This window comes from Bombina bombina, chromosome 10, assembly GCF_027579735.1.
Source record: "Bombina bombina isolate aBomBom1 chromosome 10, aBomBom1.pri, whole genome shotgun sequence".
Classification (NCBI taxonomy): Eukaryota; Metazoa; Chordata; class Amphibia; order Anura; family Bombinatoridae; genus Bombina; species Bombina bombina.
In genome coordinates, this window is record NC_069508.1 from 22551876 (window position 1) to 22566842 (window position 14967).

A 14967-nucleotide genomic window follows, 5' to 3' on the forward strand; every position below is an offset into this window, starting at 1 on the left:
TGCATTGTGTAGTGTTTGCTAACTGCAGGGTGTGGTTCCCTAATTAACTGTTTCACTGCGGGGACTTAGAGGCAACACTGGCGGTGTCATAAGTTACATTTCTGCTTCAACTATCCTAAGATTTCAAATAAGGTTGTAATAATTCTGTTGTAAATTGTATCTATTGTTGTACTCACACATTATTTCATTGTTTCAGCTGAAGATTTAGAGGGATATAAAAGTAGAAAGAGTAAAGGGTCTAACATGTTAAGGCATTTTATTATTGTATTATTGCCTGTATACAACAGTACAGTTTAACTTCTGCAAATAGATTAAATACACAGATAAACTCAGATGCAGCACAGCAATGCACCACTGGGAGCTAGCTGAACACTTCTGGTGAGCCAATGACAAGAGGCATGTGTGTATCATGTGTGTGTGACAATGATCACTAACTTCTTCCCAGTAATGTAAGGGAACAAAGTGCATGTAAAACAAATGACATGCACTATCTGAATCATGCAAGTTTACTTTTGACTTTCATATCCCTTTAAAGGGACACTCAAGTCAAAATAAAATTTTATGATTCAGATAAAGCAGCAGTTTTAAGACATTTTCCAATTTACTTCCATTATCAAATTTTGCACAGTCTTTTTATATTCACACTTTCCAGGGAACAAGATCCTACTGAGCATGTGCACAAGATCACAGGGTATACGTATACTAGTCTGTGATTGGCTGAGGTCTGTCACATGATACAGGGGCTGGAAAATTGGAGAAAAAATAAATTTGTCAGAAAAAAATCTACTGCTTATTTAAAATTGTCTTTTTAATATGCACTTGTTAATTACGTAATTCTACGGCATTGAGTGGTCCTTTTAAGAACAATTTTTTTTTTATGAACGTGAAAATAAAAAAAAAATCAATAATAACTTTAGAAACAGATTTTTAACGTACAAAGTCAAGCAGGGTAGTTGTTGGGGTGAAGCTGCCCTTTCAGTAATTAGCACCATTTTATTGATTAATGTGAAGCTACAATCTGCTGGAGATTATTGCTATTTAAATAAATAACATTCTGCTGTTCTCTTTCTCACAGAAACAAAGAGTGTCCCACATGTCGAAAGAAATTAGTTTCCAAAAGATCACTGCGGCCAGACCCAAACTTTGATGCTCTGATTAGCAAAATCTACCCAAGCCGTGATGAATACGAAGCTCACCAGCAGCGAGTATTAGCCAGGATCAGCAAACACAACAACCAGCAAGCCCTGAGCCACAGCATCGAGGAGGGGTTAAAGATACAGGCAATTAACAGGCAAGGTCACAGGGGGCGCATGCTGCAGAAGGTAGAAAAAACGGATGCACATCGGTGGTGGAATAAAAAAACAAATGTTTTATTCAATACTCATAAAGTATAAACAGGCATGGAGCAGTGCATAGACTGACGCGTTTCGTGCCCCTCTAGTGGTGCTTAATCATAGACACATACTGCAGCTCAGAGCTGCTAGTTACCCGAAAACACTTATATATACAGTGTCACAGAGCTGTCAGTACCTGCTCACTGCCACAAAGTGTCATCTGCGTTTACGTACAACGGGGAGGAATCACTTAAAGCGACAGTCTACTCCAGAATTTGTATTGTTCAGAGACAGATAATCCCTTTATTACCCATTCCCCAGTTTTACATAACCAGCACAGTTATAATAATACACTTTTTACCTCTGTGATTACCTTGTATCTAAGCCTCTGCAGACTGCCCCCTAATCTCAGTGCTTTTGACAGACTTGAATTTTAGCCAATCAGTGCTGACTCCTAGGTAACTCCACAAGAGTAAGCAGTGTTATCTATATGGCACCCATGAACTAGCACCGTCTAACTGTGAAAAACAGTCAAATGCATTCAGATAAGAGAGCGACCTTCAAGGGCTTAGAAATTAGCAAATTCAACTTAGCTTTCAACTAAGAATACCAAGAGAACAAGCAAATTTGACAATACAAGTAAATTGTAAAGTTGTTTAAAATGACATACCCTATCTGAATCATTAAAGATTAATTTTGACTAGACTGTCCCTTTAATCACATTCTAACTTCATTTGTGTGAGGTCGAGAACTACTGAGAGCTGGTGCATTTATATAAGGGGACCAGAAATGGCCGGTTTAGTTTTTGCCTTGGGTCACAGTGGCATATTGTACATTTTATGTTAGTGATGCATGAATCTAATGCAGAAGGAAACATATATAATAATGTTTTTTAGTTCACGTTTGTGTTACAGCTGCACCTGTTTTTTTAATTAGGTTTGGCTAATGCTTTACCTGTTAGCCTATGTCAGATATTTTACCCTTTGAGTTAATTTGTTCCATCAATAAAGACGATTCAAAATTTTTTAAAAAAACTCCCCAGATTTCCCCTTAAAGGAACATAAAACCCTTTTTTTCTATAATGGTTCAGATAGAGCAGCGATTTTAAACAACTTTCCAATTTACTTCTATTATTTAATTTGTTTTGTTCTCTTGAAATCATTTGTTGAAAAGGATACCTAGGTAGGTTCAGAAGCTGCTGATTGGTAGCTGCACATATATGCCTCATGTTATTGGCTCACCCAATGTCTTCAGCTAGCTCCCAGTAGTGCATTGATTCTTCTTCAACACAGGATACCAAGAGAATGAAGCTAATTTGATAATAGAAGTAAATTGGAAATTTGTGTAAAATTGTATTCTCTATCTTTAACATGAAAGACAAATGTGGGCTCCGTGCTCCTTTAAGCTCTCAGCTTACTGACCCACCGGTGCTTTGTTTGTGCATTTCAGGACACAGAGAGGCAAGAAACAGCAGGTGGAGAATGGGAGTGGCGCAGAGGACAACGCCGACAGCTCTCACTGCAGTAACGCCTCCGTACACAGTAACCAGGAGGCTGGGCCTAGTAATAAGAGGACCAAAACATCAGATGACTCCGGGTTAGAGCTGGACACAAACAATGAAACTGTATCTATTGACCCTGCTCTAGACGGAGCTAGTGAGATCGAACTGGTTTTTAGACCCCACCCCACACTAATGGAGAAGGACGATAGTGCACAGACCAGGTAAGCATGTGTCAGATTTACTATGTTCTCTTGGTATCCTTTGTTGAAGGCAAGGTAGTCTGAAGAGCATCATTGCACTACTGGAAGCTAGCTGGGGTTGGTGGGTAAACGCACATGCCTGTTATCATTGACTAACCAGCTTATTCAGCTAGACCCCAGTAGTGCAATGCAGCTCTGGTGTATACTTTAACCATGTGTTTAATCTCTTTGTAGGGGCTAAGCCCAGGTATATGCAAGCACTAGTGCTATAAAAAATGCTCTACACGGAGCATTTTCTTTTGTCTCATTTAATATCTGCCCATGTATCTGACAAGCTGTGTGTGGTATATGTTGTGGCATTTGGTGCCTTTATGAACTGGGGCACAAGTGACTATGTGTTTGTTGCCTATTCAGCCACCTGTGCACTTTCTTGCTGCAGGTACATAAAGACTTCAGGCAATGCCACAGTTGACCACTTATCAAAATACCTAGCGGTAAGACTGGCTCTAGAAGAATTCCGCAACAAAGGAGAGGCCGATCAGATGAGCCTGAATGCCGCCAGTGAGAAACAGTACACTATTTACATCGCTACCTCCAATGGCCAGTTTACAGTAAGTGCCAGGATGTAGCGTTTGTTTAAAAGCTTTATTGCCAATGTCATAAGGTAGCAAGTCTGCACTACGCGTTTTATTACAGCATTAGAATGCAGAAACGTTCTGTGACTTACTAGTTTTGTGAGGTGCCTAGCTACTATTAGCTGGTGGTTTATTCAAATGATTTGATGGAAAGCAATATGCTGCATGGGCTATCCCACAAGCCAATAGGAATTCATCATTTTTTTTTTTTTTTCATTGGATGAGCATTTCCAGAAAAAAGTCCTATGAGTGGCCTTAGGAACCTGCACAGCTGTGTCATACTGTTCACATTTTGTGTCTGAATAAACATACTTTTTACTTTTGGCTTGTAAGTCCATGGTGCTACCCGCCATTTTTGTATGAGTTGCGTTTGTCTGCTGAAGAGAGCTGATAAAGCTGTGAGTGCGCATATTAGTCAGATATATGGTGATGTAGAGAGCGCTGAACTAAATAACACTTAAAGGGACAGTCAAGTCCCAAAAAAACTTTCATGATTAAAATAGGGCATGTAATTTTAAACAACTTTCCAATTTACTTTTATCACCAATTTTGCTTTGTTCTCTTGGTATTCTTAGATGAAAGCTAAACCTAGGAGGTTCACATGCTAATTTCTTAGACCTTGAAGGCCGCCTCTAAACTAAGTGCATTTTGATAGTTTTTCACCACTAGAGGACATTAGTTCATGTGTTTCATATAGATAACATTGAGCTCATGCACTTGAATTTACCATGGAGTCAGCTCTGATTGGCTAAAATGCAAGTCTGTCAAAAGAACTGAAATAAGGGGGCAGTCTGCAGAGGCTTAAATACAAGGTAATCACAGAGGTAAAACGTCTATAATTATAACTGTTGGTTATGCAAAACTGGGGAATTGGTAATTAAGGGATTATCTATCTTTTAAAACAACAACAATTCTGGTGTTGACTGTCCCTTTAAGCCTTTCCTTATATTATCCTCTTCCTGGATAGGGGGTGTAAATCAAGTAAATGTGTGTATATGGGAAGGCTCTAAAAGCACTAAGTGTTTAAGCTTTGGAGTGATAATGTCTTTGAAGATAGAAAGTTATGAAAGTACGTATAATGTTAGTTTCCAAAAAATGCGGTTTTAAACTTAACTTAAAGGGCCATGATACCCACATTTTTTCTTTCATGATTTAGAAAGAGAATGCATTTTTAAACATCTTTCTAATTTACTTCTATTATCAAATTTGTTTTATTCTCTTGATATTCTTTGCTGAAAAGCATATCTAGATATGCTCAGTAGCTGCTGATTGGTTGCTGCACATAGAAGTCTCATGTGATTGGCTCACCCATGTGCATTGCTTTTTCTTCAAATAAGGATATCTCAAAAATGAAGCAAAATAAATAATAGAAGTAAATTGTAATGTTGTTTAAATTTGTATGTTCTATCTGAATCATGAAAGAAAGATTTTGGGTTTAGTGGCCCTTTAATGATAACAACAGTTCAAACTCAAGTACACAATATAGTTTCCAACTTAATGATAATAACAATCCTGCTCCAGACTTGGTTAAAAGAATCTATTTAATTTAAAAACAAATCATAAAAAAGGATTCCGTTGGGTATAGTTAAAAACTGGAAGAATCTCCATCTTAAATATTTTAAAAACAGAGATCACAATGCGGTGGCGTAAATATTCTAATACTTTCTGAATAACAGCCTATATTTCAATACCATTAGACTCTCAAGTACTTGAAACATGCAACATGCAGATACAAGGTTATAACAATGTGTTGTTTAAATGTCCAGATGCGAGTTTAATATACACTGATATTTTGTATCTGTTCCAACAATGTCTACAAAAAATAAAGGGAGGAAAAATATCCCACAATCTTCGTTCGCTAACAGTAAAATCCTCCTAGTGTAGCAAATGACCAAATTTTGAAAGAATCCACAGCACCAAATTTTATAAACCAAACTTAGGAGTTTATTGTAGTGTGTAACAACAGATGCATTTGTTTGTACCCACTACAATAAATTCCTAAGTTTGGTTTATAACATTTGGTGCTGTGGATTCTTTCAAAATTTGGATATTGGAGAGGAAAGCAGTCTCCTCTGTTCCACTGGCAACACGAAACAGAAGGAAAAAAGGGGCTGTTAGTGAATTGTTTAGTGCAGCAAATTACGATTGATATGAATAGTAGTGGCCAGCCACTATCATACCTAGGTAATGACAGGAGTCTCTGTGTAAGATCCTTATTTAAGTTTCACATTTAACAATCACACACCATTCGATCACCATATAGCTATCCAATTAGTAAGGGATAGATTTAAAAAACTATTAAAATTAAAAATACATTTATTTAATTTAAGACACTTTTTTGACATTTATGACATTCACCATGTTGAGCAGAATACAAATGATTGCTAAAGCTGTTGTACAAGACGGCTGATATAAGCTCAGTAATACTTTTTAGTACATAATATATTTTCTTCTTAAATGGAAAGAGTCCACAGCTGCATTCATTACTTTTGGGAATTAAGACCCTGACCACCAGGAGGAGGCAAAGACACCCCAGCCAAAGGCTTTAAATACTCCTCCCACTTCCCTCATCCCCCAGTCATTCTTTGCTTTTCGTCCCAGTAGGTTGGCAGAAAAGTGTCCGAATTTAATTTGTCTCTTATTGAGGGTAGTACTCTTTGGCATGGGACAGGAGTTTTAAGTAATCCTGTCAGTCTCTCAGTGAGGGCTTGGATGAAAGTTAGAGTCCGGAGATGCAGGAAGAGTCTTTCTGCGAAACCATCCAGACTCATTTTAACAGTTCCTCAAGAAAACGGCGTTGTCGAACTTCGCTCCGCTGCCTGCTTTCTTCTCTCAAGTCCATGGCGGAGGCGATGCTACTATTCGTCAGACTTAAAGGGCCGTGTTCCTGTTCCATAGCGTAGATTCCGGTAAGATTGTTTCATTTTATTTCTTTGTGAATGTACTGTACTAATGTTTTTCCGAGAGGCTACCACCTTGCGGGACTAACTTAACATAAGGGTCTCAGTGAGTCTCCTTTAGTATCTTGGAATCAAGGGTTAATATCTCCTGAGGGGGTTATTGAACAGGGTTTTTTTTAATCATGTTTGTTATGTGATTCAATCTGCTTATGTGTAGTGTTAAACGGGCTCATGGCTGGAACGTAAAGTCCTTTGGAAGTGACGCGACCTTATGGTTGGGCACGCTTTTTTTGGACTATACGGTTTACCTTTTGGCCAGGCGTGGTTACGTTCTGTCCTCCATTTCCGCATTCCTGACCGTGTGGCGACGGAGAAATTCTAGATCACAGGGGTCTGTTTCCTAGGAGGTGGTGAGTACCCCAGCCATTGTGGATGTCAGGTGCCGTTTAGTTTTGTCTTAAAATAGTCCATATTGGCATATTCTCTATCCAGTTATGGAGGATTGTGATGCTAAGACTGTTAAATTTCAGACTCAGTTTCGGAGGATTCTGATACTGAGACTGTTAAATTTCAGATTCAGATTCTTCGTCTGGGGAAGAATCCAGATTGGCCTCGTTGACACATGTCAATCAGTTATGTTCGGTGTGCCGTATTAGAGCGCCTGGTTCTTCGGGCTCGGGGAATTAAGGGTCAGCTGAGCCATCCACCCCTGGGGGTCCTTTCTTCCAAGAGGCGAGTTCCCTACCGCTCCATACTTCTACACATGCGGGTAACCCAGATTATGATTATTCCTCCACGCAGGGCGGCTTGTTCCCCCCGGAGGTTGCAGCACGTTTTCACTTCCACATATTTTTGGCGATCATTCATCTGCAGAGTCCAGACGTTTATGTGCGATTGTGCTCGTGCCCTATTGTCCTGGATCTACCGCCTTGGGGAGGGCCTGTACAGTTTCCTGTGGGTGTAACTATCCCTTAGTGTTGTGCATTTTGTTACAGAGTGGCGAGCCTTCGCGTCTTACTCAGACATGTTTTTCATTTATTAAATGATCCTATCCTTCTCGGATATGTGAATTTTCAGTCGAATAGTGCACCTCATTAAACATGTGGGGATGACGTAATCTCCTGACTGTTGTTATTGAGATCCTTCCCAGTTTTTTTGAAGATTAGGGCTCCGTTTGGCTGGTCCTGCGGTAGGCCTGTTTTCTTATTTGGCGTTAACCTACGGGTTGCCTTATATTTTCTTTTTATCTGATTAGGATGTCTTTAATTTGTTTATTATTTTCCTTTGGGAATCTTAAACTGGGATTGATACTCTCTGTTACTTCTGCGGAAGTGTTTTTGGGGATATGTTAGTCCTATGTTTGTCTGTTTTCCCTTCTTCCCCTCTGAGGGAGGATTTATGCAACTTGACGGTTAGGACCCGGGGGCAGGCTGGTCCTGTTGGGTTTGGTTCTGTCTTGTGGCTGTTCAGACATGTGGCACCGTTCTGATTGGCTGATCCGATCGAGGTGCCGAGTGCCATTTGGAGTCTTGCTGGCTCTGTGTCAAGACTAAGTTTGACCTTTTTGCTAGATGCTTTGGGTCTATGGTCCTGTTTGTTCTAAGGAGTCGGGTTGCACAAGTGCTCTGTTTGGATTGACTGTGGCCATTCTCCGCTAGTTTTTGAGCTGGTTTTGTGGTTCTTTTGTTTCCCTGTTCCAGATCTGCCGTTGCTGGGGCTGGCCTGGCTGGGAGTGGGTCCTGAGAGTCGTTGTCATCTCCAGGATCTAGGTGGGCATTGTAGCTAGCTAGCTCCATAAGCTTACAAGCAGAGGGTCTAGGATTGCTCCACCTCGGGTTCTAGGTGTAACTTCTCTATTTTAGGGGACCTCGTGGAGGTTATGATTCCCACTTTTTTTGGAAGACCTGTGGGATAGGTCTGGCGGCTTGGATTGCCTAGAGTGTGCCCTCTGTCTAGGAGTTGTCTTTTGCAATCTGCTTTTTTGCTGGCCGCTTTTGCTCTCAGCAAGTATTCTCTGCGTCATCCTAAGGATGGCGGTGTGTTCTTGACTCAGAGTTTTTCGTCTGGGTCTGTTACATGTTTTTTTTGTAGCAGAATACTTCAGTGTTCCAAGTTTGGACTATGTGAGGACTTTTGGTGCTTTTGCATGACATTTGAGAGACAGTTTTCTCTGTTCCTATGTCCGGTTCTATACCTCCGTTTTTTCCTGGCCTAGGCATAGACTCCACATTTGGGCCCTTGTGAGCTGGGCTCGCTTTGGGGGTTTTTCCTTTATGGATTGTGACCGTTTTTTTCCTTCGGTTCTCCTGATCCTATCCCTTTGGAGGTTTCAGCTGGTGTTCCCTTCTTTAGTGAGGGGTGAGTGGTGAGGGGCCGACTGTTGGGCGACGGTGTCTCCTGGAGGCCTGTTGACTCAGTTGAGTCCGATTTTGTGGTCTCTAGCTAGGCTCTGGACTACCTGCGGGTCAGTGTCCTCAGGGATTTTTCTTTTTAAAGTTTTCTCAGCTTCGGACGAAGCTGGGTTATTTGTGGGCAATGGTTTCAGGCTTGGGGCCCTCAGAATGGGTCGCCTATTGTACCCTCCCGTCTTGACATTCAGCGTCCTCTATAGCTTGGGTATTGTTTTCCCAAAGGTAATGAATGCAGCTGTGGCCTCTTTCGATTTAAGAAGAAAAACATAAATTATGCTTACCTGATAATCCTGCTAATTTCCTTTTCTTCTGATGGAAAGAGTCCACAGCTCCCCACCCGTAATTTTTTATGTGGGGCGTCCTTATTTTATTCTTCTGGCACCTTTCACCCTGATATTTCTTCTACTGTTCCTTGTTCCTTGGCAGAATGACTGGGGGATGAGGGGAGTGGGAGGAGTATTTAAGCCTTTGGCTGGGGTGTTTGCCTCCTCCTGGTGGTCAGGTTTTTAATTCCCAAAAGTAATGAATGCAGCTGTGGACTCTTTCCATCAGAAGAAAAGAAAATGATCAGGTAAGCATAATTTAAGTTTTTTAGCACATAACATTTTTAGTACTTAATCTTCACATTTGAATCTATGTTACTCATATATGATTATTAGAATCTTTTAAATTGTATGTAGTGTTCCCATTATAGAACGTTCCAAATAAATCTGTGGTATTTACATCAAGTCAAATATCTGTATCTGTTATATCCATATCCCACCATTAGAACCACTTAAGTGTCATATTCATTTCTTGTTACAGAGTGTTTCCAACTCAATTGGTGATATTTTTATTAAGTCGTCAGTAGTATCTAAGTTCCAACATTATGTTTGTATGCCTAATATAAAGGTTATGAGACCCAAGAACACTATCACTTTAAGAACCTATATACACAAATTGATTTTCGAAAACAACGCTATCCAATGAAATTAAAAGAAACCCTATTTACGGAGGTTGTCCACACTAACACAGCATCTTGATAAAGCCCAACGTGGGTGAAACGCGTAGATCTGAGCTGTGTCTGTGAAAGCAAACCTGTTCTCCAAATATCTGCCTGAGCAGGAGGTGAAAACGGACATCATCATTTAATTACATTACCGTCAAAAGGAAACTTGCGCAAGTTTTGAAAAGTGAAATTTCCACCAGAGAATTGTGACGTCATCAGCAGATGCCACTGGAATCCAGAACAAGAGATCCGGAGTGAGACAGAGACAAGGAAACGGTAAGACTACCTGCACGACAGGTCTACATCATTCTTACCTCAGGTACTCATCTGCCATCGCGGACGACCACAGCTAAACACTCTGAAGTGAGTGAATAACAAGGAAGCGGTAAGATCACCTGCACGGTTCTTACTATTTCTTTCCCTAGGAACTAAACTGCCATCTCGGATAACTGCAGTTAAACGCTTTGGGTTCCACCTGAAACACCAATGGTGAATTTTTCCACAGTTTAATAGGATGACTCCTGTCATTACCCAGGTATGATAGTGGCTGGCCACTACTATTCATATCAATCGTAATTTGCTACACTAGGAGGATTATACTGTTGGCTAACGAAGATTGTGGGATATTTTTCCTCTATTTTTTATAGACATTGTTGGAACAGATACAAAATATCAGTGTAAATTAAACTCGCATCTGGACATTTAAACAACACATTGTTATAACCTTGCTTCTGCATGGTGCATGTTTCAAGTTACTTTTAATCCTATCGTGACCGGGTTATAAAGTCTACATCAGAACAACGTTCTAATGTAGACAAATTGAAATCATGCGATCGAGCAAACGATCATGAGATTTCAATTATGGGATCAGGTCTGGGGGGCATCCCTATGACGCTAGGAACGCCCTCCAGACCGCGATCAAATCCTGCAAGTGCAGTAGGCTTCAGGACAGCCATTGGCTATGACATTGTATTCCGTCATAACAGCTTTAAAGCTCAGCGCCGTTGTGACGGAATACAACGGCATAACAGCGGGAAAAGGTTAAACACAATGATTGTCGAGAATCTAATGGTATTGAAATATAAGCTGTTATTCAGAAAGTATTAGAATATTTACGCCACTGTATTGTGTTTTTAAGATATTTAAACTGGAGATTCTTCCAGTTTTTAACTATACCCAACGCTTTTATGATTTTTTTATATTAAATAGATATTATAAACCAAGTCTAAAGCAGGATTGTTATTATCATTAAGTCAGAAACTATATTGTTTACTTGAGTTTGATGTGTTGTTATAATTAATTAAGTTGAAAACCGCACTTTTTGGAAACTAACATTATACATACTTTCATAACTTTCTATCTTCAAAGACATTATCACTCCAAAACTTTAAGACTTAGTGCTTCTAGCGCCTTCCCATATACACACATGTACTTGGTGCGCATATTAGTCGTCACATTGCTAGATATAGCGAGCTGGCAGGAGTAAGTGCACATATTAGTCGTCACATTGGTTGTTATAGTGAGCTGCTAGGAGTGTGCATATTAGTCGTCACATTGCTAGTTATAATGAGCTGGCAGGAGTGAGTGTGCATATTTGTCGTCACATTGTTAGTTATAGTGAGCTGACAGGAGTGGGTGTGCATATTAGTCGTCACATTGCTAGTTATAATGAGCTGAGGGGAGTGAGTGCACATATTAGTCGTCACATTGCTAGTTATAATGAGCTGAGAGGAGTGAGTGCACATATTAGTCATCACATTGATAGTTATAGTGAGCTGGCAGGAGTGAGTGCGCATATTAGTCGTCACATTACTAGTTATAGTGAGGTGACAGGAGTGAGTATGCATATTAGGTGTCACATTACTAGTTATAGTGAGGTGACAGGAGTGAGTATGCATATTAGGTGTCACATTGCTAGTTATAGTGAGGTGACAGGAGTGAGTGTGCATATTAGGTGTCACATTGCTAGTTATAGTGAGCTGGCAGGAATGAATGTGCATATTAGTAGTCACATTGCTAGTTATAATGAGCTGAGAGGAGTGAGTGCACATATTAGTAGTCACATTGCTAGTTATAATGAGCTGAGAGGAGTGAGTGCACATATTAGTTGTCACATTGCTAGTTATAGTGAGCTGGCAGGAGTGAGTGTGCATATTAGTTGTCACATTGCTAGTTATAGTGAGCTGGCAGGAGTGAGTGCGCATATTAGTCGTCACATTACTAGTTATAGTGAGCTGGCAGGAGTGAGTGTGCATATTAGTCGTCACATTGCTAGTTATAGTGAGCTGGCAGGAGTGAGTGTGCATATTAGTTGTCACATTGCTAGTTATAGTGAGCTGGCAGGAGTGAGTGCGCATATTAGTCGTCACATTACTAGTTATAGTGAGCTGGCAGGAGTGAGTGCGCATATTAGTCGTCACATTACTAGTTATAGTGAGGTGACAGGAGTGAGTATGCATATTAGTCGTCACATTACTAGTTATAGTGAGCTGGCAGGAGTGAGTGTGCATATTAGTCGTCACATTACTAGTTATAGTGAGGTGACAGGAGTGAGTATGCATATTAGGTGTCACATTGCTAGTTATAGTTTGTAAAAATAAAAGAAAAAGAAAACCAATATGGTTTTCAAGAGAAGTAGCACATGCAGTTAAGACAAAAAAGACAGTCTATAAAAAATTCAAACTCAATGGCTCAGAAGAGGATAAAGAAAAATGGAGAACCCATCAAAAGATGACAAAGCAGTTAATCAGAAAGGCTAAAGCTGATGCAGAAGAGAAAATAGCACAATCTGTAAAAAACGGTGACAACACCTTCTTTAGATATATCAGTGAAAAGAGAAAAACTAACAGAGGGATAGTTAGACTCAAGAATGAGGATAGAGTTCAGTCTTTACAACAGATGGTAAAGATAGTGAGATTCTATTAAGGGATGTTACTGTAAATAATAATGTGAGTAGTACTTTTCTTTTTACAGAGGAAGAGGTTTTAAGGGCTTTATCAAAAATAAAAGTTAATAAGTCTGTGGGTCCAGATAATATTCATCCAAGGGTTCTAAGAGAACTCCGATCCGTAATAGCTATTCCATTAGCTGATTTATTTAATCAGTCACTTCTAACAGGAGTTGTTCCAAAAGACTGGAAAATTGCTAATGTAGTCACTCTTCATAAAAAGGGTAGTAGGGAAGATTCTGCTAACTATAGGCCAGTCAGTTTGACCTCAATTGCAGGAAAATTAATGGAAACTCTTTTAAAGGAATAACTTGTATCTTTCATTCAGACAAACAACTTAGAAGACAAAGGACAGCATGGTTTCACTGCTGGAAGATCATGCCTGACTAATCTAATTGATTTCTTTGACCATGTAACTAAAATAATAGACCAGGGAGGAGCCGTAGATGTTGCATATCTAGACTTTAGCAAAGCATTTGACACCGTCCCACACAATAAACTTATTCATAAAATGTATTGCCTTGGAATAGATGCTAAGATTGTTAAGTGGGTAGAATGCTGGCTTCAAGATAGACGACAGAGGGTTTCAGTTAATGGAGTACATTCAAATGAGGCATCAGTTACTAGTGGTGTTCCCCAAGGGTCAGTTCTTGGGCCTGTTTTGTTTAACATGTTCATAAGTGATATTGGAAGTGGGCTTAAGGGGAAGGTTTGCTTGTTTGCTGATGATACAAAAATTTGTAACAGGGTAGATGTTCCAGGAGGAGTTGATCAAATGAACTGTGATATTAATGAACTAGAGGACTGGTCAAATAAATGGGATCTGAAATTTAATATTACCAAGAGCAAAATTATACATATAGGATCCAAAAACCCAAAGGCCAATTATAGTCTCAATGGTACATTACTGACTGTAATTAAAGAAGAAAGGGATTTGGGAATTATTATTTCAGATGATTTAAAATTTGGTACACAATGCCGCAGTGCAGCCAGCAAGGCCAGTCAAATGCTTGGTTGCATTGGAAGAGGTTATAGCAGCAGAAATAGCAAGGTTCTTATGCCACTTTACAGATCATTAGTTAGACCAAATCTGGAATACTGTGTACAGTTCTGGAGACCATATCTTCAGAAAGATATAAATAAACTAGAAGCTGTCCAAAGGAGGGCTACTAAAAAGGTACATGGTCTAAAATATAAAAACGTACAAAGAAAGACTCTATGATCTAAATATGTATAGTTTAGAGGATAGAAGGGAAAGAGGTGACATGATAGAAACCTTCAAATATATGAAGGGACTTAATAAAATAGAAGCTGAAAGCATTTTTCACAAAAAATAAATGCCAAAACAAGGGGTCACAATCTAAAGTTAGAGGGTAGTAGATTCAGGAGAAATTTAAGGAAGCATTTTTTTACAGAAAGGGTGGTGGATTCATGGAATGAACTTCCATTTGAGGTGGTAAACACACAGACTGTAAAGGAATTTAAAAATGCCTGGGACATGCATAAGGCTATCCTAAGGAAAAAGTAACATGTAATATGGGTAGACTTGATGGGCCTTTTTGGTTCTTATCTACCGTCAAATTCTATGTTTCTATAGTGAGCTGGCAGGAATGAATGCGCATATTAGTAGTCACATTGCTAGTTATAGTGCGCTGACAGGAATGAATACAGAAGAAAAGAAGAGGCGCCACATGGTGTAGTACAGACAAACAATGGTGTCCCCACAGGAGATAGAGTACCCTGAGCCCTAGGTAATGGAGACTCAAAGACGGGGCGGCACAACCGGAGTGCCAGACAAAACAGCACAGGACACTCAGTCGCCCGTATGACTTGCAGCTTCCACTGGAACGTGCAGCGTTAGGTCAGGTGACCAACGATAACCAGACAGAAGACGCCAACCGTCTGACAGCTAGAACCAAACAGCTGACACCAGACAGGCTCAGAGGTGCCGGCACAGGAAGCTGGGAGTGGCCAAAGTGAAGGGTGCAACAGGGAACACTAACTGCCTAATCACTAGCTATAGTGAGCTGGCAGGATAAAGTGTACATATT

General features: G+C 39.9%; 1 protein-coding gene across 3 annotated transcripts in view; it reads left to right on the plus strand.

Annotated features, from left to right (window-relative positions):
* RNF2 (ring finger protein 2) overlaps window positions 1-14967 on the plus strand; it is a 70797-nt gene that overhangs the window by 53138 nt on the left and 2692 nt on the right. For all 3 annotated transcript variants that reach the window (XR_008399460.1, XM_053693851.1, XM_053693850.1), the window contains exons 4-6: window positions 1076-1291; window positions 2784-3056; window positions 3475-3646. Coding sequence is in view for 2 of the 3 variants with exons in the window: in XM_053693851.1 (XP_053549826.1) it covers window positions 1076-1291; window positions 2784-3056; window positions 3475-3646 (661 nt within the window). In the remaining variant the exon portion in view is untranslated. The remainder of the gene's footprint in view (window positions 1-1075; window positions 1292-2783; window positions 3057-3474; window positions 3647-14967) is intronic.